Here is a 25,123-nt window from a genome sequence, read left to right as displayed (position 1 = left end):
GGAAACAACACCCAGGGATTTCCGTTTGTCTAGGGCTTCCAGGCGTCTGCTGCCCGTGGCATAATGGCTTGCGGCTGCCATCGAAGGTAAGGGAGACGGACCTTGCTATCAGGGACAGTGTTGCCGTAACATAACTTTGTGACTTTCAGAGCAGATTTTCAAAACCAAAACAAAGCTCTCTTTGGACACACCTCTTTCATCCCTCAGCTCCCCTCCCCCTCCTGCGTCTACCCTCCTGTTAAACCAGCAAGTGTCTGTGAGGTGGAGAACAGGAGACAAGTGATGATAAGCATCTGAAAACAAGATTCTGTGGCACGATCCGGAGACTGGCTGTGGCTCGTAGTGTACGGCGTGGTCCGTCAGCGCCGCGCATTGTGGGAATTGGCAGAAAGAGCGGCAGATAAATGAGTTGAAAGAGGCCCAGCATTGTAGAAAATAGCTTTTTTGTTGTCGAGCTTTTTAATTTAAACTTTATTTAATAATTATTCAAAACATTATTTTATACAAAAACATTTATTACATGTCACATTTCAAAAAGAACAAAACAAGACTAATTACAGTTTGATGCTTTGAAGATTATTTTTATGACTTAAACGTCGATAATGTTGACTTAATTAACAACATCATGATGTTTACTTTAGATGATATTATCGATGACTTTTGTAATTAATTTGAGAAAAAAAAAATCGAAACACATTCATAAACCCCTAAAATAATTTACTAACAAGTTTCAGACAACTTTAAAAAAGAAGACGACAGAGCTGTGTTTGTAAATAATACATCCCTGGTGGTTTAGTCGACACATGAAATAAAAAGTAACAAACAAGAACTTTTGACTGAGGGGAAAAAAAAAACAGGTTACCCCCCAGTTAAACTGACAAAAGAACAACGAAAGAAAAGACTTAAAATCGGCCATTTATAAACCTTACATTCAGCACTTACTTTAAAAAATTCAAGTATTTCCTCTCAGTTCAATCCTGAGTTTTTATACGACACAAGAAAAAGATTACAAACATCCAGCAGCAGAAAAAAGCTCAAAGATACTCTCCGATGTTCGCCAGCTTCCTGTTGTTGTTTTATAAATCAAGCAAAAAAAGCAGTTTGCTGGGAGGGATCGAGGTATCTTTTATGTACGGTAAAAAGCACGATTTGAAGAGACAAACACTAAAGAACAGACGACAAACAAGGCTTTTGTTTTTGATCGACCAATCAGCCTGGAGAGTGACACGGCCATTAGTGAGGCCGGCCAATGTGACGACAGAAACCACATGAACTGAGCTGGAATGTTTTGCTAAATGAATTAAAATGTTGCTAAAATAATGTAAAAACAAAAGCACTGAGGTTAATGATTAGTTAACGAAAAGAAGTGCAGTGACTGATTCATTCTCCTCAGCCCTCACTGATTTCCTTACAGGCTGATTCATTCATGCATTTCTCCTTCCTTGGATTGCCGCCATGTTTGCCTTTTGCAAATTGTAGTCAACTTTAGAGACACTGGGAAAAGATACTGGGAAACACTCTGCTCTGAATCAACGAGCAAGAGGTGGAAAGTGCTAATGTGATGAGTTTTAAAGAAGGCACTTCTCTGACAGGCGCTCAAACCTTCTTTTACACGAGTATTTGGTTGCAGAAAACGGGGAAAAAGACGAAAAAAATATGTTTGTCAGGAATAAATGTTGTGTTTTAAAGTGATTAGTTGGTTGGGGTCGTAGGTGGAACGCTGTGGTTTCCCATTAACGTTGAGCAATTTCAGGCAGAACTTTCAGAACGAGAAACAGGTGAAGAGTTCAGGAGAGAGAATTATTGACCGACCTTGGCCGAGAAATGCTACAAAACCTGCAAACGATGACGAGTTTCATTTTCAGATTTAGAGATAAACTGGTCGGTAACTTGAAACAGAATTGAACCCAATGACAGCAAACATATACAGCATCCCTTATAAACTAATTAAATACTTATATATCTTTTCATCATTTAAAAATATCTATTTTTGCAGCTTGGTGTTTTTTGCAGTCCCACCTACGCTCCACATTCTCACTCTGTCGTGGAGCTGAACTCCTGCTGCTATAGCTCCTCCCTCTCAGTCTGCTCCGCCTCTTTCCGCTTTTTTGCTGAGTACAGTGTGCTGAACTTGGCCCGGCTCTCACTCAACATCTTCTTGGTTTGGGAGCTGATCATTCCTCTCAGATTGTTCAGTCTGACCAGACCACTCTGGCCCCCCGTGGCCAACCAGGTATGGCTGAGCAGGTTTGGATTAAAACGCACCTGAGGAGAGGAAGAGCACAGATTAGAGAGTTGCTTTTTTTCCTGTGCTAACTGTATCTGTCAGATGTCGGAGTCATTTCTAAAACTGATGAAATCTTTAAAAGTCAGTCATGCCAGCTGCAGGACTTTTAAATCAATAAAGTTACGCACAGTTTAAAAACACAAAGAGGTCAAAGAGGACAGTGTGGAGTTTACATTAGAAATTTAAACACTTAACATATTACCAGGTACGATCTGGTTGCCAAATGTTGGTTCAGCATTAACAAAAAGGTAATGGTGTGGGCTCAAGTTTCTTATGTTTCTGACACACTCAATCAGTGTCGTAACCCTTTCACTCACACCGCCTGACCATTTTTTTCCAGCTGAAAACCTGTGTCTGGGTATCAAGTCGTGTTGTCGATCCATTCGTGTTCAAATCTCGACATGTAAGTACAAATTCAGTACGGGCTTTAGGGATAGTTATACCTAACTATCCCTAAAGCCCGTACTGAAATGGGAAAAAGGGTGTTCAAATATACTGCTCCCTCTTGTAATCAGCTGCAAGATACTCTAAATCTTCGGGAGCTGGTTTCCTTGGATGGTCTTAATAATCTGGAGGCGGGCATATCTGGATGTAGATGTTTTAACTTTGACTCATATTGCCCCTTTTTGATCGCCTTGTTGATGAATTGTGACACTTTATTTTGATGAATGTTTCTTCTCCTTTTTATTCTTAACAAAGCACAAAATAGTGGGTAATATGTCCGGGTATAATTGTAATGGGCCGAGTATTGATCCCTGAGGGACTCCACAAATCATGTCACTCCCTCTAGACTGTTTTTCAAGTATTTATCTTGATAACTACTATTACTTCTACTTGATTTATTCTCACTATCGCCTAGGAATACTTTTATAAACGTAGTTATTTGTCCACTGCTTCTGCCTCAGAGAATGACTCAGCTGTAGCCCTCAGTGAGTCAATATTGCCGCCCCTCCTTCTGATCTTTACTCACGCTCATCTATCCCTCTCTTCATCACTATAAATCCTCCCGCTGTGCCTCTTCTTTTTTTATTTACCTCCTCTCCAGTCAATCTCTCCTCCCTCTCTAATCCATTTATCGCCCTCAGAAAAAGAAAACCCGATGGCGTTTTGTTTTTGAGATGGTCCCGTGAAGTGCCCGTCCATCATCTCATCCCAGAGGGTGACGCCGAAGTCTCCCCTCTTAAAATTAAACACATCAAATCCTTGAATGGCTGCTCTCCGTCTCCCCCTCCCTCCTTCCACTGAGGGTGACATTTTTCTCATTTTACACATCATTACATTCAGCTTGTCTTTATAGCTGCCCATCAGAGGACCGAGGAAGAAGAAGAGGGAGGAGGAAGAGGCTCTCCTCCCATCTCTCACCTCTGTTTCCATTCTTGTGTTTATCTCTTTCACCCCTCCTACTACATGAGTCTGATGGTACCTGCAGTGTGTGTATGTGTGTGTGTAAATACCTTGTGTAGCGCAGCCAGTGTCATCTCATCCAGGTTCAACTTTGACTTCCCCTCTGTAGCAACCATTCGCTTCCACACGGGTCGCTTCTCGCTTCCTAAAAAGGTCAGCTGGCGGTCATAGGAGACAATAGTTATTTCATTTTCGAACGTTAAACATGAGATTAAAATATTCAACGACAACTTCTTTTACTATCAATAATAACAAGTGATTTTCAAGTCTTCTTGTTTCGCATATTGTTTCACACAGTAGATCAGTTTGTAAGGATGGGAACCAAAGGGTCGTAAGTTCCGTGTCATCCAATCCCACTAAAACTTCCCCCCTGGTCTTTTATTTACCGACAGTTCATTGTGTTTGCTTTAAACTGTTTTGATGTGTTATTAATTTGTGAATTGCTCTGTACCCACCATGTTGTTGTCTGTATGATGGAGGAAGTATTTCTCGACCACCTCGTTGTATAAGTGGGACTGCAGGGGAGGATTTGTATCCTTATTATTAACTCGTCCTCCACCTCGTCCAGGCTCCTTGTTGTTCTCATTCCCTCCTTCAGATCCATTCACTCGTTCTGCTGCACCTCCTTCCTGCTCTTCAGCAGCATCTCCCTCCTCTTCCACTCCTACCTTCTCTTGATTCGTTTCTTCAGTTGTAGCAAAAGGCAACACAGATGTGAGGTAGACAGGCTGAAGAGAGGGAAGTAGAAACACATTAGTATAGGAGACTGTTAGCGTCACTTCGGGACAGAATCGTTTTGATCATTGCACCTAAAATGTAAAATATTGTCTTGTTAAAAAACATCACCACTATTGTGATCTTAGACTGAAGCAGATGACAAAAAGACAAAGACATTCTCAAGACCAGAGTGCTCTGAGACCAAGACAAGACCAAGACATTTAGAGATAGAGAGAGAGTCAAGACCAGGACCAAGGCAGGGCGAGACCAAGACTAGATCAAGACCATAACTACACTGGAAATCATCATCTTGTGTGCAGTGGGCGTGTCCCTCACTTAGACTGTAACACGGCAAAATAAATCAAACTACAAATTAATTGAAGTTATTTGTTCTTTAAGAAAAATGTGTTTTCTTTCTAACCACAGTAATTAAATAGAAGACTTTCAGTGGCGATCTTAAATTCCAGAGTCCGCCCAGTCCGAGACCGAGACAAGACCTTCAAAAAAGGGGTTTTGAGACCGGTCTTACTACAACACTACAAACAGGTGGAAGAAAAGGGCAGAAGATCCCAGGAAAGAGAAGTCAAAGTCAACTTGTAAACTCACAAATCGTCTCTCTTTCGTGCGTTTGAGGTAATGCGGAGAGTTGCTCATGTAAGGTAACAGGGCGAATATGACATCGCCGAGGCCGTCTGATGTCACCAGACTGTTCAACCAATCGGTGTAGGATATGGACTGCAATGAGACAAAATGAGACCAAAACAGTATTAGGATAAAAATGAAAAACTCTTCTGAAATATTGTCTTAGGCTGCGTGTCCACCTAGCGTTTTGTTCCGGGCAGAATGGCGCTGACTGTGCGCTCCGTTGTTTTAAATTTGAGAATAATAGAGATTGGACACGGGGCCTTGGAGGACGTCAGCGACCGAATGATGGAGACTCACCCACAGAGACGCTGTCCGAGGAATTGCAAAGATGGTGCGCATCTGATGGTCAAAGTAATGGACTCCTTGTGAACCACTCCTGTATGAAAAAAAATCAAAAGATAACAGGTAGAGAAATAAAACTAATGAAGCGTGTCGTCTCAGGATGACCCTGATGTTCACGGTATGAGAAGGTAAAAACAGAAGAGGTCGTCTCACGCTGCGTAGGCGTTATCCTGGGCCCAGAGGATGCCGGGTGCGTTCAGTGGCCAGCAGATTTCATTGGTCAAGAAACGTTTCTGAGCGGTGATTGGATCGTGGAGCCGCCTCAGATCCCACGTCTTCACGTAGCGGTCTTCTCCTGCCGTCACCAACAGGTATCTAAAGGAGACAGAGACTTCAAAACTTATTCACAATTATCAGAGTTTAACTTCTTGTTTTTTTTTTATTATCACAAGTCATGATCTTGACTGCTGTGCTGATTACAGTTAGTTCTGACTATTCAGAATCTGGGTTTATCACAGCCTTGTTCTAAGTCTCGTGCATTTCTCTGAGAGTTGTAGTCCCCACACGACTCAAAGAAAGACGAGTTGTCAGCACCTTAAGAGTTGAACGTGCAGATTTGTCTGGAGCAGTTTGAAGTTTGAAGAAGTGGGCTCTGGGATGATGATGATGACTCCCTAACCGGCCAATGTGGTACTTTTAATAAAAAGCCCATTCTGGCCGCGAGTATTACTCCAGGCCTTGTGCTGACTTGCACGGACCATCAGTGAACCTTTGTAGCAGACAGATGGGGTGTAAATGACCTCTCCATATCTCTGCTCGTCTCCACTTACATCACAGGAGCGATGAAGCAGAGAAACGTTTAAGAGCGCTGACCTTTTATAACCCATCTCAGACTGGCAGGTCAGTGTTCACCTCTGTGCATAGTCGGTTATATCAGCAGAGTGTAGGATCATCAGAAAGTTTGGAGCAGTGAATATTAATTAAAGTTAAGTATTTCCACATTTAGTAAGCTGCTAAATAACTCGGTTTCTTAAGTCTTTCAGTAAAACTTTCCTGAATAGTTTAAGCAGAACATTGTTTAGGTATAAGCAGCCAACTACAAATAATGATTTAAGGAAATTAAGAAGGCTACATCTGATTTTATTTCACGCTTAACATACAAACTTGATACTTTGCTGTTGTAGACAGCAGTAAGCGATCAGAGATGAACTAACTTTTAAACACTGGAGTCAGAGTACACTGATCAGGACACAAATACCCTGAACATATTTCTCTAGAAATGTCCAAAGCTGTGGTACTGTGGTATGTACATACATCAATATATGTCAACAGTTTAAGAACTGTGTGTGTGTGTGTGTGTGTGTGTGTGTGTGTGTGTGTGTGTGTGTGTGTGTGTGTGTACAGACCTTGTGATTTGTATTCTAGAATCTGTGTCACAACTCTGCCTTTGTTTTCTATGTATTTGTTTTTCGTTTGTTCTTGTTTTTTATTTTTCTGTTTCTTTAATTGCAAAAGCCACACGTTGATCCATCTTCCTCACTTGTGAACGCCTGTAAAAGATCAAAACGGCGGCGGTTCAACAGCCTGTGAGTCGTTGCCGCCCACCTCCGCCGGTCACTCGTTGACTTCAATAGAGGGGTCTTTGATCAGAAGAGCAACGAACAATATACCACCGTTATCTCTAAATGCAGGATTTTGACCTGATGATTTTAAACCTAAAAAGGGGCGTGGCCAGCCTGATCTGCATCGCGTTGTCTCCCAGCTCGGCTCTCAATTGGGGTGAATTTTCAATCGTGCCAGGTCGCATGCTGTGGGTGATGGCGGTGGCATTTTACACTGGTACATTGCTCGCACTGGCATATAGGAAAATTGGTATTTAAAGTTCATGTTATTCACCAGATTTTACGATTATAATCGAGTCGAAGAATCTTGCAGAATAATAAACACGAAGAGTTCAAGTTATGAAAACAATAACTGGGAGGTTAACCTTCTGGTTAAATGGTTTACCTGGAGGCGGGACAGAAGGCCAGAGCCCGCACAGCGTGGTCGTGAGCCCGGAGGCATCGATAGGGCAGCAGGCTGAGTGAGGCGTCAGACTCTCGCACCCGCAACAACCCGGACTTGGTGGTCAAATCCCACAGACCGACAATACCTGGGAGAGAGAGGTAGAAGAAGAGCGCATCGCAAGATTGTGGAAAACAGAAAGTATGTGTTTTTCCTTTAATTTACAAAAGAGGAAAAAGAGAGTCATTTCATTCAGACTCATAGAGATGAAACCTGAGGGGATTCAGACTGAGCACACTGAAGCAATGAATCAAAGAACATCTCCAAAGAAATCAATTCATACCATCGTAGAATCCAATAGCAATTATGTTGTGTGGTTTTTCAGGCAGCCAATCCATAGACAGGACTTGTCCGCTCTTCTCATGGCGAGGGGCTCTGAAGGATCCCAGCTTCAGAGACAACACTTCTTTAACCTGCCAGAACAAGACAAGGGTTTAAAGTCTCTCTGCTGCGGTCACACAAACAGCACAGGGCTGTTCATATTTCATACAATAACATGTGGATGAGCAGAATTAAACTAGTTAGAAGAAACTGCTTTTTTACATTCTTACCTTGTATATTGGGAACTGTTGGCGGTCTTTTCCTGTAATGAGAAACATAAATCAAACTTGGTAAATGCTCATTAGCAGTCCTATTTTCAGAAAGCACTGGAAAAGTTTTAAAGAGATCACAATGAGCGTTTTAAGAAAGCAAAAAGATAGAATTAAGAGGTTAAATCTAAATCTGTAAAAGCTTGAGAAGCAGGTGTTTTATATTCTCTTTCTGACTGTCACCACTAGAGGGCGACATGCAAAGTTACTTATCAGTTGAGTGACCATCTCGTCTTCGTTTTACATTTTTCCCACAAGAGTTTGATGACCGCGTTTGTGGGATCAACACAACGAGTATCTCTACAGATCGAACTTAGATCTAAGAAAATTATCGGCCGATATTTTCCCCTCCCAAATATCGGTATCGGCCCCCAAAAATTCCATATCTGTCAGGCCCTACAATCTACAATCCCACAGTGGTCCAGATGATGTGAAGCTCCCAGACAAACAAGCCAAAGGACGGACTGATATCTCGACCGCCTCTGCACCTGCTGGGGGTTAAAAAATGACTGGACGTTAAGCACCACTTTAGAAGTAATTCCGCTGTGCCTGCCCTGACAATCACTGTTGTGTTTAATAGATGTAAAATCCAATAATGGGGGGAAAAAAATAAAAAATGGTGTCCGGCTGTTCCTTCCCCATCATTAGTTTTCTCTCCTCCTCCAGTTTAGATCACTGAGAGTTCAGATCAATACGGTGTCCTCCTCGCCGAGCCGCACCTTCCATCAAGTCGCCTCGGCCTCAGAAAAACACACACTCATACTTTAATACGACCTCTGATGTGCTAGATCAAGTCCGGAGTGTCCAGTGTTCAGACCCTGGGTGAACCCGTTGTTAACTCAGGTTACTGATTATAGTAATTACCCTGAATCATACACAGAGGTTTTTATTTATATTTCAGTTCCTATGAACCACCCGTCCTATCCCCCCCTCCCCTCTCTCTACTATGTCTTTGCTGACTGACAGGGCGCGGGATGCGAAAGGTGTCAGCTACTCTAGGCCTAAAATTCATCGCTTCCAACACTAACAACTGGCTCGGTGATGCATCTTCTTTGTCATTTCAATTATAGATCCTTGTCTGATGGAGAACGGAGCTGTAAATTATGTGCGTTCACAACGCCATCTCACATTCTCGCTTTTGTCTAGTTTTTTTCTCCCCCCCCCCCCCCCCGATCCCCCACCCTCCAATTCTGCCGCTTTAACAGCCTCCTCTTTTCATTCACTCGCTCATTCATTCTGGAGAGTCGACAGACAAAAGCCATTTGTAATTATCTGTCACAAAACAGAGAGTGGAGCCGACACACACACACACACACACACACACACACACACACACACACACACACACACACACACACACACACACACACACACACACACACACACACACACACACACACACACACACACACACACACACACACACACACACACACACACACACACACACACACACACACACACACACACACACACACACACACACACACACACACACACACACACACACACACACACACACACACACACACACACACACACACACACACACACACACACACACACTTTAACCCTTTTTCAAGCCAATTTCACCTCTCACCCTTTCAGCTGATACTGGGACATCGTGTATACCAGTGGTCATGTGAGATAGCTAATCTGAATTCAATTAGAGCTCCTCATGTCGGGGCTAAAATAAGCAAGAGGCTATAAAACCGTTCACTGGTGATTTTGTGTCTCCATGCTAACCACTCCCCTCTAAGAAGAGCTCCCTGTATAGTTTTCTGTCCCTTAAAGAACGAGAAAGGTTTGAGGCAGGGTGTAGACGTAGACTGTAGAAAACATGGACGTAGTGTCAGTGATGTCACCCATCGGTTTCTGAAGAGGTGTTATGAAGCCCGACGATGGAAATCATATTGGAAATGCTGACTCGGATTAAATTTTGACAGGTGAAGAGGTGGAGCCGAGGCGGGCCTTAAGCCTCCTAGCAAACAGCTGCAACACGCCCAACTTGTCAGTCAACTCGGCCACGCCCATATTTATCCAGGAAACTGGTTGCAAATGAGCCATGGCAAGAAACCTGTATGCTTCATGTTACATATGGTGTCCCTGTTAACTAAAATAATTTAAAAAAAAAGCTGATTTATGCACATCTTGTTGTCTTAATACAATGAAAAAGGTTGAGTTGAAAATGACAGTTTTTACCAGAAAAGATTTGCGCTTTGGAGATCAAAACTTTTTTTTGTGAACCAGACTGTGAACAGTTTATATCTGCTGTAGGAAGGTTAGGGTTTCAAACCACAGCTTCTGCAGCAACATGGCCACTTAACCCCAAATTGCTCTCGCTGTTTTGTTGACGGCGTATGAGTGGATAGGAACCTGTACCATCAGTGTGTGAATGGGTTATTGTGAAATGTGGCTTTACAAGCTCAAGTCCATTTCTACATATCTCTCTGACCATTTAGAAACTCTGTCTTTTATCACAGACTCAGATCAACAGATCGGTGGCTTCTGACTGTCTCTAGGTCGAAGCTCAGGGATGACCAAGCATTTTCAGTAGCAGGGCCAAAGCTCTGGAACGCTTTGCCTCCACATGTTGGTCTGTCCCCCACACTGCCTGTTTAGAAATCTAACCCCCCAAAAAACAGACTATAATGCCTCTGCTTGAGAGTTGGGTTATTTTCCTTTTATCACTCAGTGTGATGTGAGTGCAAGTGTTAGTTCAAGTCCCTCTCTCTCTCTCTCTCTCTCTCTCTCTCTGCAGGTGGTTGGTGTGTTTTCATGTAGTGTGTGTTTTCCAGAGATGGCGCCTTCAAATGTGAGCGCTCTGCAACCTTTCTATCCAATAATTCTAACCTATGTGTGGAAGCAGGGGGCTGATGGAGTGGCTCTTTGGAGCTGGACCCAATGACCCGTAGCTGCAAAATAAAATGGAAAGCATGGGCCATGAAGCGCCGGGGAAAAAGGGACCAAAGAATGGAAATGTCAGGTTTTATATGCCTTTTTATTTCCAGACTGCACTGGAAATTCATCTTAATTGTAGAACCAAGCCGAGTGTAGTGCACACTGTTGTCACCCAATATACTCTGTTTCATTTTAATATTTACACATGAATGCCTGTGCACCAGCTCCTCCATAATGGTGCCCTTAAATCCTTTTTTCTATACCGAGTCTCGGTAGTGTGAGATGTATAATGACATGAATAATGAAGCTGATCTCACTGTCGGATCAAAATGAAACATAAATGTGGGAAAGTTAATGTAGAATAATTTAAATTGCTGGTGTTCATTGAAGGTATTTAAGTGTTTAGGGTTGTGAGGAGATTACATTCAGCTATGAGTTTCAGTTATTTGCAGTTTTTTGGGGGGAAGTTGGCGAGCTGCAACATATTTTTTAATAAATCACTTAAAAGTAGGGCAACAAAGTATCGTCTTTTCATAAATGTGCATCATGATGTTGTTATTTCCCCAAACTTAAGACCCATGTATTTTAAATGTATCACAACAACATTGGTTTTGTTTTTTTCAGGTTCATACCCCGAAGTAAACCAGAGTGAAGCCTCTGTGTAACTTATTATTTACAGTTAAATCAGGACTCACTAGAAATAGATGAATGGGTGCAAATCCGGGGGGATGTAACGTACTAAGAAATGACCGTGTTTATTTTATAGACGTATTTGAAGAGAAGAAATTCACTTTGGCTTTAATCTGAACACAAACAGAAGTGTTTTGATGGATGTCATGTTAATTAACTGCTGGCTGCACCAGAATTACCAAGAAGTTAGACATCTTTCCCAGAGGCAAATATCGTTGTCAGATTATGGCCAATGGGTTCAGAGATGAAATGATGATCCTTAATCCGGATTTCAAAATCTACCAAGCAAATATGTTTGAGTCCAAAGCTCTACGTACACTGTCCGATTGAGCACAAAAATCGACCACAGCACAGTGTGATTTTCATACACACTGTACGACCCGAGAGCTCACACTGTACGAGTTAAATCAGGACAGAGCATTTACAGTTGTCAATAGATCAACGTGTTTATCATTTGTCTCATATGCACAACTCAAATACACACAACGGGGAAAAAACCCTCTCACTCTCTCAAACACACTCAGCATCATTAACACAAGTCTACTATCAGCTAATTCATGACAAATATTCCGTCAGCTGGAGGTCCGCAGATATTTTCCAACTTTTCTGCCATGATTGAGGGAGGAAGACCAAAACAGGCATCACTGCTGTTGCCATGGTGATTTCTGACATTGTCTGTCAGTTTGTGCCGACACAATAAGGAGAATAAAGTCCAGAAATCGGCTCTACTCTCACTGTTTGAGTGTGTAAAGTCGTTTGACCAAAATATCAAACATGTCAGAAATTTCTCCGGCCAGTCGGGAGCCACTGCACGACTAACAACATGCAATCAGGCTGAAATTTAGCGACTTCAAAATCAGTCATACAACTTAAAAGTTGGGTTTGAATCACCCTGAAATTGTCCAGTGCACATCTGGCTTACGGTGGCCTACGGTGGCCTCCGACCAAGACGAGGCCACCAAACTTTTACCAAGGTGATTTGTGCAACAAACTGAGCGCCAATTTAAACTAAGGTTGCATCTTTTTCTGACACCAACTTGACCCATCACCCTGACACCTAAAATGTTTTTAACTCATCATGGTGTTGTGGAACTGTAGCTCAACATTTGAGCACGTCTTCATGTCTTCACGTCTTCTTTGGTAAACACCTACACTTCTCACCATTTTTCTTTACCCTTTTGTAGAGCACAAAACAAGAAAAATAATCTGATAAAAAGTGCACCCATGACACTTTAGAAATGTCCCAGTTAAATGTTGACTAACCTCATTATCACAATACCAACACAAACACCAGCTCATCCCTATGTTACATTGTGCTACAGAGAAAATATGTCCTACAACAGGATGCTTTAATGGGATGTGAGGGGGTTGTGTTGACTGTGATATAATAAGTGAGTGTATTTTTTTTCTAGTTGGATGTTAAACTGAAATGCTGCAACATCAGTCTAGTGTTGTGTTTAATCAGATAAGCCTGTAGTGTTAAAGATAAACACACACACACACACACACACACACACACACACACACACACACACACACACACACACACACACACACACACACACACACACACACACACACACACACACACACACACACACACACACACACACACACACACACACACACACACACACACACACACACACACACACACACACACACACACACACACACACACACACACACACACACACACACACACCACCAGGTTTCTGTGTATGATGGATGTGACAGATAAACTGTCCATTAATCTCATTCATACAGTCTTCTATCACTGGAGCCCCAGCGGCGGCTGATGCACTGATCTGAATAGACGAGACCACAGGCTGCAGCATCTTTAATGTCAGCATTTACTCCCACTCCTGGAGAGCAGCCTGTGTGTACATGTGTGTGTGTACATGTGTGTGTGTGTTTGAGTGAATAACTGCTGCTGTAGTTAAAGCTGCATTAAACAGTGTGATGGACCCTCCAGCACTGAACATTCAGAGAGGCATACGAGGAGACTGAGGGTCTTCATGGATCCTGTCGTTATATTAAATATGAGGAACGGTCCAGTGAATGATGTCCATGTCTGATATGATTGATGTGACACTGTTTGACTGATTAAATGTCTACCGTTAAGTTGACAAGTTGTGTCTTAGAACTGCAGCTTGAAGCTGAATAATTGATTGATTGACTCTCTGACTTATTTAAACTTGTTGAAAAGGAGGATTAAATGTGACCTTTAAGGATGTAAAGTTGTTGACTTTAGTTGTTTTCTTTTCTCTGCAGAGGACTAAGTGGCTCTCACACGTTACCCAGTTTGTTTCGATCAGCTGCTGTTCCTCTCCCTTAAAGAGACCGGTGTGAAGAAGTGGACAACTTACGAGCTCTCTTAGCTTTCTGAACTGCTTCCACCACAAAAATAAACTCATTCTGTGGGAGACTTCATGGATTACTATCCAACCAGCCTGCTTTTGAAATGGACTTTGGACGTTGAATGTAAAGCTTTTATAGCGTGGCATTAGCTAACCCGTTGCTCCTCTCCAGCGTCATCCTCTCCGACCCAAGCATCTTCACATCTGGGTCCAAGAAAAGGTGGTCAACGGGTATCCCCAGTGACACTTCTTATCATTTGTAATAAGTGGAACAGTCTGTATTGCTGAAGTTGAGCCTACACATTTCCAGCTGAGTCACTATTTCCTGCTGATTTTGACTCATTTTGAAGTTTCCCAATTCCCACTCCTCCTAACGGTTCAGTTTGAGGTAGCAGCTCATTAGTTATCAAATGTGTTTGGTAACAACTTCATTGGCAGCTCCAAAACGTCTGAGTCACCAAATGGATCCACATTACACCAAATCACTCGCACCAATGGGTGATGCTTCAAAGTGACCATGGCACCGTCTCTGCTTTTAACCTCTCTTCTCGTCTATTACTGGTCAGAGTTGAGAGAGTTCTGGGTCGGACTATGGATAGACAGGACAGAGGGTTATATTTCTGAACTAATAAGGTAAGCTCTATAGTTAATTTTTAATTTTATTAATTTGTTTGCTGTGGTGTCAGAAGATGTGAAACACTGCAGCAAAGCGTTGCAGGCTGGAGGTAAAGCGAGATGTGAACAGATCTATAGTCCAGCTGTTCATTTTTTTACAACGCTGCCATGAAGCACACACACACACACACACACACACACACACACACACACACACACACACACACACACACACACACACACACACACACACACACACACACACACACACACACACACACACACACACACACACACACACACACACACACACACACACACACACACACACACACACACACACACACACACACACACACACACACACACACACACACACACACACACACACACACACACACACACACACACACACACACACACACACACACACACACACACACACACACACACACACACACACACACACACACACACACACACACACACACACACACACACACACACACACACAGGCTTCACTGCAGTCCTGTGTCCTCACAGAGAACAGGAGGATACAGGTCCAAACACACTACACACTGCAGCCTTCAGAGAGGCAACACTGCCCTCTGCTGACCAAAAAGACACGCTGCACTTTCTCCATTAGGTTTTGCATTGTGAGCTGCATGGTAGTGGTTAGCGCTGTTGAAGGGTCCTGGTTCGATTCCCCCGGTCTGACAGGGCGGTCCTCCTGCTGCCTTCCACAGCCCAAAGACCTGCTTGTTGGGTTAATCTGTGACTCTAAATTGCTGTGGTTGTGAATGTGAGTGCTATAGTTTGTCTGCATGTCAGCCCTGTGATTGACAGACGACCGGTCCAGGGTTAAATGGGAAATGGACTTGAGCTTGAGCTTGTATATTTATTTTCTAGTCTTCTGACTTGTCAAAGGGATTTTACACCACCCACCTACCCATTCACACCCTGATGGTAGAGGCTGCTATGTGAAGTATTCCTCAGCTTTCACACACATTCACACGCTGCCCATGAAGCAACTGGAGCAATCGCCCAAGGACACATCGACATGTGACTGCAGGAGCTGGGCATTGAACCCCTAACCATAAACGACTGATTCCAACACTGAGCCACACAGCCGTGTCTCGTCCAATGACAGCCGGGATCAGCGGTAGAGATATGGATGGATGGTTTTGAATTATTCTGCGTATACTTTTTACAGTCTAGGAAAACTGTGACACCACTTCATCATTTTACAGTAATTGCTTTTTTTTTTAAATGTTGAGTGAAAATTGTAGCCAGTCGTGTTAAAAATATTTAACGTCTTACCACAGTTTGCAGGTTTCTTGATGGACAGCAGAGCCTCGGGGTGGGGCAGGCTGTAAATGGTGACCACACTGTTGGAGGTGGAAACTGCCAGGAGACCCAGTCTGGGCAGAAAAGGAGCCTTTTGGGAGAGGGTGAGAGAGAGAGAGAGAGAGAGAGAGAGAGAGAGAGAGATTCATATCGTCACAAAGAAGAAGCTGTGGTAATGCAACTCCAGACCAAAAATAACTTTTTCTAAAAGCATGTAGAGTTCCTGTCTGTCAACTTATTATGAGAGTTTATCAGTTTGTTGACCTGAGTGAGAAGCCTGTTAGACCACCCCCCTTAGTGCTCTAAACATCAATGAGGAGCATAAAGCTGCATGAGAGATGAAGAAGAAACTGAAAACCATCTCTAGAAGTTGTTGCTTTTATTCTGAAAGATATGAAAGAAACACTCCTATAAGGACCATGCTACATTTTGCAACCAATGTTTTTTTCTCCTTACCAACACACATGGCCATTCAAATTATTAATTATTTAATCAACTACTAACTGAGTATGAATTTGATATGATAAGGAAATTAAATACCTAAAATGTGTGTTGGGTGCTGTAATAATATGGAATAGTGCAAAAAGTGCAATGACTCTCTCAATCATCAGTACTAGATACTTAGTTTTCGCAGCACCAGTTATTTCTGATAGTGATATGGGTCTGAAAACAACAATATGGAGGAAGGTGATAACTGGTTCCACCATAGTGTCATAGAAGAGTTTATAAAACACGCCAAAGGCAAAACAGCTGTTTACACTGTGACTGTCTGCTTGTCATAAAAAGTATGCTCTTGCTGACTTTTAAAGAGGACATATTAATTATACACTTTTACAAACAGTCCCCTGTGGTCTAAATGAAACATCTGTGCTGTGCTTTGTTCAAAATATAACATGAATCAAGCACCAGAGGAGGTTTGTGACCCTGTATAAACCAGCTCTCTCAGAACGCTCCGTTTTGGTGTGTGTGTCTCTTTAAATGTAATGACCCCCCCTGAGTTTTCCTGGTAGACTTCACTCCTTCGCTAGAGAGAATAAAAATTGCGGACCTGCGCAAACGTTTTGTTCTAGTCTGGGGGTGGAGTCCATGGGTGGAGATATCAGGGGAGGGGAGGGTATTTTTTTTTTTACCAGAATCCCATTGTGACATCACAAGGAGAACACATTTGAAACTGAGCTTTTTTTCTCTGTGTTGTAAGACTTATGCAGACCACAAACAAAGGACTGGATGGGTTTATTTCACATGTTGTGGGTCAGTAGACACTCAGGTTACCCAAATATATGTTCACAAACACTATAGTGGATTTTTCAAAATAAGATCCCCTTTAAAGCTTCCTGTTGGTTGAAGCATCTTACCTTTCTGTCAGAGTTGTGAGGCTCCCAGCCGCCTGCAGGACACCACATGAAGCCTTTGTCCTGGGCCAAGCCGTAGGTGAAGGCTGGGCTGGAGTCTGGTCTGTAGAGAAAAAATAAAAGCACGAGATGCATGAGAAAAACATGAGGGTGAAACAGTGAAAAAAAACAAATATATATGACTCTTAAATAGACATAAACTCTAAGTTACCGGTGGAATCTCAGAGAATAAACTCATGCAGCGACTTTAAAAACTAAAGGAACAATAACATCCTGGGTGCTCACACTTCAGAGCGTACCTGCTGTTGCACTCCAGCGAGCCGAAGCCCCACAGCTGAACGAGTCCGTGTTTGGTGTAGGTCTTGTTGAAACAGTGTTTGTCGTCCATCCCTCGATGGCAGGCCAGAGCTATGAACTGAGACGCCGGAGCTCCATCAGGTGTGGGACACCACTCCAAGGCCCAGACCGGTCCGCCTGCGTACAGCAACATGTCCCAACGGTCCGGGTCAGCTGGCACTGCTGTGAGCCTGTTAGGATACATTAACAAGAAGACTTTAGCAACATGAACACACGAGGCTTGTACTCATCTAGTTGTAGTCCTGTAGCTAGTGACCATGCAAGATCTGCAGTCTATGCTAAATCTTAAGCTGTTTTCACACATGCACTCTCCTATCCCTGTCAGATGGGAGAGGGTGTGGGGGTCTCCTGACGTAAGTCGTGACGTAACAGTCCTCTATACGACGCTATAATGAGAATATTTGCGTATCATTTCAACATTTGGTTGCTTAGATTGCATCACAGCTGTTTCATCCGGCGACCAAACATTTATGCTTTTTATTTCCTGAAAGATTTCTTCGGGTATTTTTGCTTTTTCCTATAGGATAGTAAGAGCTTTGTAGAGATCCGATGAGTAGGAATAAGTTGATGTTGTTCAGAAAGAGCTGAGGGTCGGCTGTGGTGATGACTCAGCTCAGATAATCAAACATGAGAACACAAACTTCACCTCCTGAGTCTCTGCAGAGGCGACTGCTCCGGTCTCAGACCTTCTCTGGACACTTTGAAAGCGGCCGACTGGAGCTCCTGAGGAAGGTACTTCTCCAAATCACTGAGTAGCACACAAACAAACACACACACTTTTATTAATCATAAACTTAGGGGCTTCATAGTATTGTCAAACACAACACACACACACACACACACACACACAGCAGATTAACTAAAAACCTCCAGCAGGGCTGTTTTATAGTCAAATGTTCGCTTCTGTACAGACGTGTTAAAAAAAATAAGTTACCATATTTTTAAGCAATAAAAGTTTTAAAAGGTTTCTGTTCAGGAAGAGCTGAATACTTCCAACATGGCTGCCATAATTGACTGCTAATTTCAAAACTATGCATTCGCGCCCAGTCCGTCAGTGCTCCGGAGCGTTCCAGCAGCACCACAACACTCTGTTTTGTTTTAAATAAGCTCTATCAAGCACACGTCACGCTGGACAGAATATATCAACCAGGACAGGAAGTCAGACAAGGAAACGCACAGAGCGTCTGGTCAATGTAAAAAAAAAAACACAACATACGGACTCCTGGTCATATTTTCTATCACTTTATCAACATTGAGTCAAAACAGACACCGAACAAAGAGCACAGCAACCTCAAAAAGATAAAGCAACATGTTGTTTACATGTTTTTCTCTTTTTTTTATTCCCGCATGATCTTGTAGTTCTCCTGTAATAAGTGATAGCTGCTCATGGCTGCCCTCATGCTCCAAACACTGACCCAATGGGGAAGGGAGTGCGCTGTCTGATGGAGCAGAGACAACACATGTTGTGCTGACTGAACGCGGTGTGCACAGAATATGTGGAAATTGGCAGTCAATGCATTAAATCAAAAACAGCAAAGTGATAAAGTAAAGAGTACACTAAAACTTCATTTTGAGGATCTAAATAAAAGCTCCCTTTCTTGTTAACAGCTGGACTAGCTCAGATATGAAAAACAAAGGTAAAGGTGCAGTACCTCTGTGGTACAGGGTGCCAGCTGTTGGATGAGGGGATCCACTCTGGAAACACCCAGCTGCTGTAGTGCATCTCCCGGCTGGAAAAGACAAACACATCTTAAATCGTCAAAAACACAAATGAAGTCGAGGAACTCAATTCAATTTCATTAAGTGATGTTTTGTGCGTTAGTGTCTTTAAGTTTGTGTAATAATGTCACGACAGAGTTATGTTTCTATAGATCGATCTCTCTGCAGACAGCAGCTCACTGCTTTAGTGGAGGGACACAGGGTCGCTACAAACCCGCAAATATTTGTGTGTACAAAGATCCTCTGTGTGCTCTGAACGGATGTTCTCGCCAGCAGGTAAATAAAAAGAGAGCTGCACTCGATCCAAATCAAGAGGATAGACTTGTGTTTCTGGTGAATATTAATAAAAAAATAAGTCAGTCCTTTTGGATTGTCAACAGGCTGTCGCTTTCAGGGCCGTTATTAAAAAGGTCAAATGAAGTGAAATGTTTTGGGCTGGTGCGGCGGTGGCGTTACCGTGTCATTTTCTAAGTTTGTTCCAATTTGTTTTTTGAAAAAGTGACACATGTTTATCATAATGAAGTCAGTCTGATGTTCTGTGCTTCTCATCTCTTGGATTATATTCTGTGTTGGCAAAAGACGAGAGAGAGAGAGAGAGAGAGAGAGAGAGAGAGAGAGAGAGAGAGAGAGAGAGAGAGAGAGAGAGAGAGAGTACTGTGTACTGTGTAAGTACTGTGACTTACAATTTCTTGGTGGACTCGGCGGACTCGGTCACAGGCATCATCATGAGCCCGCTGAGCCCGTTGGGCGTTCTCTTTCTGACGTTACAGCTCTGCAGGAGACAAAGAATAAAGATGAGCTGATTTATTCTGAGCACTTTTTTATTCATCAAAAAGCAACAATAAATCGATTAGCCATCAAGAAGCATCGGATTCAGAAGATGCTCGGTCGACAAAACAACAACAAGCAACAAAAACATGAAATAAACTAACTTTGGTTTTGTTGAAGTGAGAAGTGGCTGGACTCTTTACAAACGTCCTCAAGTCAAAGTCTGAGTCCACCGCCTCTTCTTCTTCTTCTTCTTCTTCATCATTCATCTCCTCAGCCTCCATTTCTTCAGCATCCGGAACGAAGTCCTCGTCTTCTGCAGCATCGCTGTCTGAGTCGCGCCGTTTCCTCTTCCGTCCTGGACGCCCTGCAGTGACGTGAACACTCACTATGAATGACTGAACTTAAGAGGGAACTTACCTGCTGATAATGACGAGGAAACCAAAGGGCATGTGAAACTTTACACTTATGTTTTGGGTGCTTCTGTGCCTTTATAAGACAGGACAGCTTGAGAGAGAGGGAGAGAGAGAGGACATTAGGGGGGAGAAAGTGTGGAGGATGACATCACCAAACAGCGTCAGGACCGGGAGTCAAACCTGCGACCAGTGCAACCACGAGGACTGTACCCGCCTCTGCACATCCAGCTCTACTGACTGAGCTAAACCGACATCCCAACTCTACACTTTTGAAATTGGAAACGTAGGAGATGAGCCCCTTTCACACAAGCACTACACTCCTAAAAAATCTCCCCAATTTGTCCGGGAGGGCTGCACCATCACATTTTCACCCCGACCTTTACAGACTTCTTTCCTGCCAGCCTCCTCGTCAAATTTCTGATGAAGTCAAGGATGTGTAAATGCAGCAGGTGAAATTCAGAAGGATTCACCACGAGCATGCAGACAGGGTGATTACGTCCATATCCTACATCCTGAGAGCGACTGGTGCGATCTTTGACCACGTCATGAAGCTTTTCTTCTCACCAGTATATTCCTCTCCTCACTTTTTCACTGTGTATACAACTGATTACAAGAATCACTTACATCTTGGATATGTTGTAAACATTACACTCTGTAGAGACCAAACATGTCCAAAAGGGAAAATCTCCCACTATGAAGGACGTGTGTAAAAGGGGGCAACACTGGGAAATGTCAGGGGCAGACTGTCCTGACATTTTCTGGAAATTGTCAGCAGTGCATGTGTTAACAGGCTTGTTCCTGAATATATAACGGCCTTAAGCTCCTCAAAAGATCTAAATATTGTCAGGTGCTTTGTGAAAATGGGTCTAGAGTTTGTTCTGATTTCTGCATATAAAGCACGAGTTGGTCGTCTTTGTTTTCTTTTATGAAACTCCTACATGGTGGTGTGAACTGACAGTGATGGAAAGATGTACCTTTACTTCCTTTGAGACGTTTCCCCTTCTCTTTGGGGTCGGGTTCTGTGCTGGCGACATCGCTATCGGCTCCCGGCTGGGACGCTGTCTCATCTCCGGGATGAGCGAGCGCTTCTTTAGCCAAATTGTGGAGGTACTTCAAAGCCCTAGAGAGATTTAGCACAATGTTTTTTTAAATCAGGGACGTTAGGATACTTTGCACTACAATAAAAAAAAAAGAGTACCTATATAGACAATTTATTCTTTATTCTTTCACTGAAATATAAAGAAAAGAACGTCTAATCGTGTGACATTTTCAATTGTTTCAAATGGGACGGCAAGAGATTTTGTCTAACCTAGTAACAGTAGCTAAGGGGGGCGGGGCTTGACAAAGGGTCGTTTGACCAATCAATCACTCTCTGTTATTTAAAAAAATTTGACAATCTAGATAAATTAGCATCACAACTCAGCAGAGACTTATTGTATTGTGATTTGAGCGTATCGTTACATCCTGAATACAGAATAAATCAATCGCCCTTGGAGAAAATGTTAAATTGTGAAAACAGACGCCATGTGACTCACGCTTTAGCAGCACCTCTCCGGCGCCGCCCCCCTGGCTGGATCTCCTCCTCGGGTTCACTCGCACATGGCGGTGGTTCTGCGATTACCTGCGCACGCTGCTTCTTCACATATTTCCTCTTCGGCTTCGGCGTCGGTGTCCCGTTCTCCTGCTGCGTCGAATCTACCGCTCCACCTTCCAAACGTGGGAGCGCCCCATCAGTGTTCGGAGTCTCATTTTTTTTTTTCCTACCAGGAGTCCTTTTTGTCGGGGTCTTCTTGGCTCTAACTGCCTTTTTAGGCGTTTCCTTTGCCGTTATTTCATCCGGCTCTTGAGGTGTTTTGTGATTGGCTTCATTTTCGACGTCATCTTCGGGCGGCTCTGGGTCATTCTCAGCTTTTCGCCTCTTTGCCGGAGTCCTTTTAGAAGCTGCACCTTCTCCTGAGCTTTTTCTACCTGTTGTTTTCTTCTCATCCAACGGGTCTTCGGTTTCATAATCCTGATATTTGGGATTTTTCTTGCGCGGTCGTCCTCTGGAGCTGGGTGTTAAATCAGAATTCTGCTCTGACGGGTTCTCTTGCCCTGAAAGGAGAGTGATGTCAAACATAGCTCCACATGTGGATTATATAAAGTACATACAGAAATCTCTTAGGTTAATTAAATAACGACTATTTTTTAAATCTATTCTTTTGACTATAACTCATCAAATGTTACTCTTACAGGCTGCATTCTTACAAACAGAGAGAGCTTCAAATCTAAAATGTTTAACACCCGAACCCATTTTGAAATCTCAACACCAGCATATAAAAATGTAATAATATTGTTTACATTGTTTTGGGGGTTTCAAAAAGAACAAGAACTTGTTTAACCGCTTAAATCCAAAATATGATTATAGATATCTCATTGCAAAATGGGGGGGGGGGGGGGGGGGGCAGGGGGGACTTGGGTTGGGAACCAGAGGGTCGCCGGTTCAAGTCTGGATGTTGGTCTGGTAGCTGGAGAGGTGCCAGATCACTTCCAGAGCACTGCTGAGGTGAAGTTGAGCAATGTCAAAGTGTTATTGTGCAAGACACCACAACACACTCCTGTAGGTGTAAATACTGCATTTGTGTGTGTTAAAGGTGAATGTGTCACAGTCTGAAAAAAGACATGAAATAAAAGGAGGTGTTATGAACCTTGTCCAGAGTCAATGGGATCCATCGGCCCTGGTCTGGTGCTGCAGTCGTCCCGTCAGATGCCTCCTCATGTGTGGAGCAAGTTTCTCCTCACTCTGGCTTTGTTTTCTGTTTCAGCCTAGAAATACAAACAGAAAAAAGATTGTGTAAATTATATTAATCTAAAAATATTATTTATTGAATACCAAAAGAGTGACAAGTTAACAGATGTAAATTAGCTTTAGTTAAATCTGGTACAAAGCATCTCTTCTCTTCTGAGACTAATGTTTTTTTTGTACACCGTCCCTAAAACAAATAAACTAATGAACTAAACTAAACTAACATTTCATCATAACACCTCACTGTGTCAACCAACCAAGCATTCAGCGTCCTGTAAGTACAATAAGAAGCATAAAAAACAGAAGTCTCCGGTGTTTTTAAGGTTAGTTTAACACCTTGCTGAATAGATTAAATACTTTTAAGCAATTACCATGGAAACGTAGAATTCAATTCGATTTTAAATACCATGGAAACGTAGAATGTCAGAGCCCCGCGTGACACCGATATCAATTCGATTTTAATCACCATGGAAACGTCAGCGATCTGTATTCGATTGGCCGTTCTATGAGTCTGACAGACCAAACCTCATCAATATTATGACTGTTTTACTGCTCTCTTCCGCATTGGAGGGCGTTCATAGGTCATAGACAGACGGAGACCCATCACTCCTACTTTTACTGAACCACTTATCACTTCGGTGCACCTTTTCAACATCACACATGCTCAGGTATGTATTTAAAACACTTTAGTTACCGGCTTGTTTCCCGCATCTTCTTTTAGCCACGCTGTGGAGCTAACACTACACAGCTAGCTAACGCTAACTGGCTAAAGAAGCAGGGGAGACGTGTTTACACTGCCGGTAAGTAACTTTAATACTCTTATAATCAGACAGAAACTGACAGAAATCGCCGGTATCACCATTAAAAACTCACCCTGACTGAGCTTGGGGCTTGCTGCTCGGTGGCGAAGGCTGAATCGCCGCGCACCGAGCCCGGGAAGGTAAGAATCCGACCACCCGGGATCGAGTCCCCAAACTCCGCTACTTCCTGGATGGGCACCGTGGACGGTCACCGGAGCTGTATAGACACACCCGACTCCTATATCCAGACGTTATTATTTATTGAGCTGCAAAATGTAAACACCACCCGCGATTTAAGGGTTGCTGAAAGTCACATTCCGCTTGCATCAGACCGCCATGTTACTGTACAGGCATGGAGAGCCACACCGCCCCCTATCAGCTTATGGTGGTATTACACCTTTTAACCAAGAAGCAATGGGTTCAACTTCACATTTAGCACATTTGATTACATTTTAACAATAAACTAAAACCTTGAAACACTTACGGATTCTAAAAATAGCTGCTAATAGCTGCTAATACCACACACATTTACCATAATTACATAATTAATTATTAATAACTAACAGCCTATGACATCAATAACAGTCCATCCTTGACACTAAACTTCACCCCATAAAACACTACCCACATGACCTGCTTCATTATTAACATTACTAACATTGTATTATTGTCTTATTATTATTATTTAGCATCAATATATATATACATATATACTGTACATTCTATATATTATTATATTAGTCTATATTATATAACATTTCATTATATTACACTATATTGTTCATATTGCACTATATTATATTATATAACTGCACTCTGCAGTACTGTGGTACAACACTGCCTCTCTTCTCTGCTGTTTACATTACTTGCTGCTATTTATCATACCATCATCACTTTAATCATCACTTGTCACTTTATCTTGTCATTCTCTGCAAATACTGTCCCAATTCCCTGCATAGTTAACTTCATCATTCATTTTGTACTGTATATACCCCCTGTTTTTATTTTTATTTATCTTATCTAT

The 25,123-nt window shown here is 42.7% G+C and overlaps 1 protein-coding gene across 2 annotated transcripts; it reads right to left on the bottom strand.

Annotated features, from left to right (window-relative positions):
- Positions 1 to 644: 644 nt before the first annotated feature.
- On the bottom strand, positions 645 to 24,456 carry gtf3c2 (general transcription factor IIIC, polypeptide 2, beta). Of its 2 annotated transcripts, none has more exons than XM_061051556.1 (20): positions 24,173 to 24,456; positions 23,202 to 23,319; positions 22,050 to 22,608; positions 21,489 to 21,634; positions 20,263 to 20,465; positions 20,014 to 20,102; positions 19,264 to 19,341; positions 18,258 to 18,359; positions 17,554 to 17,781; positions 17,258 to 17,357; positions 15,876 to 15,993; positions 7,951 to 7,982; positions 7,683 to 7,812; positions 7,343 to 7,487; positions 5,549 to 5,710; positions 5,351 to 5,429; positions 5,015 to 5,143; positions 4,147 to 4,419; positions 3,742 to 3,849; positions 645 to 2,265 (listed from the first exon to the last, which is right to left on the bottom strand). In XM_061051556.1, the coding sequence occupies exons 2-20, from the start codon at positions 23,224 to 23,226 to the stop codon at positions 2,065 to 2,067; spliced, it is 2,907 nt and encodes a 968-aa protein (XP_060907539.1). In that variant the 5' UTR covers positions 23,227 to 23,319; positions 24,173 to 24,456; the 3' UTR covers positions 645 to 2,064. The 2 variants fall into 2 exon arrangements, with proteins under 2 accessions (XP_060907539.1, XP_060907540.1); XM_061051557.1 differs by lacking the exon at positions 24,173 to 24,456 and adding an exon at positions 23,706 to 23,832.
- Between the last annotated feature and the right edge of the window lie 667 nt (positions 24,457 to 25,123).

Source organism: Labrus mixtus, chromosome 12 (genome assembly GCF_963584025.1).
Source record: "Labrus mixtus chromosome 12, fLabMix1.1, whole genome shotgun sequence".
Lineage (NCBI taxonomy): Eukaryota > Metazoa > Chordata > Actinopteri > Labriformes > Labridae > Labrus > Labrus mixtus.
This window is presented reverse-complemented; position numbering and strand designations above follow the sequence as displayed.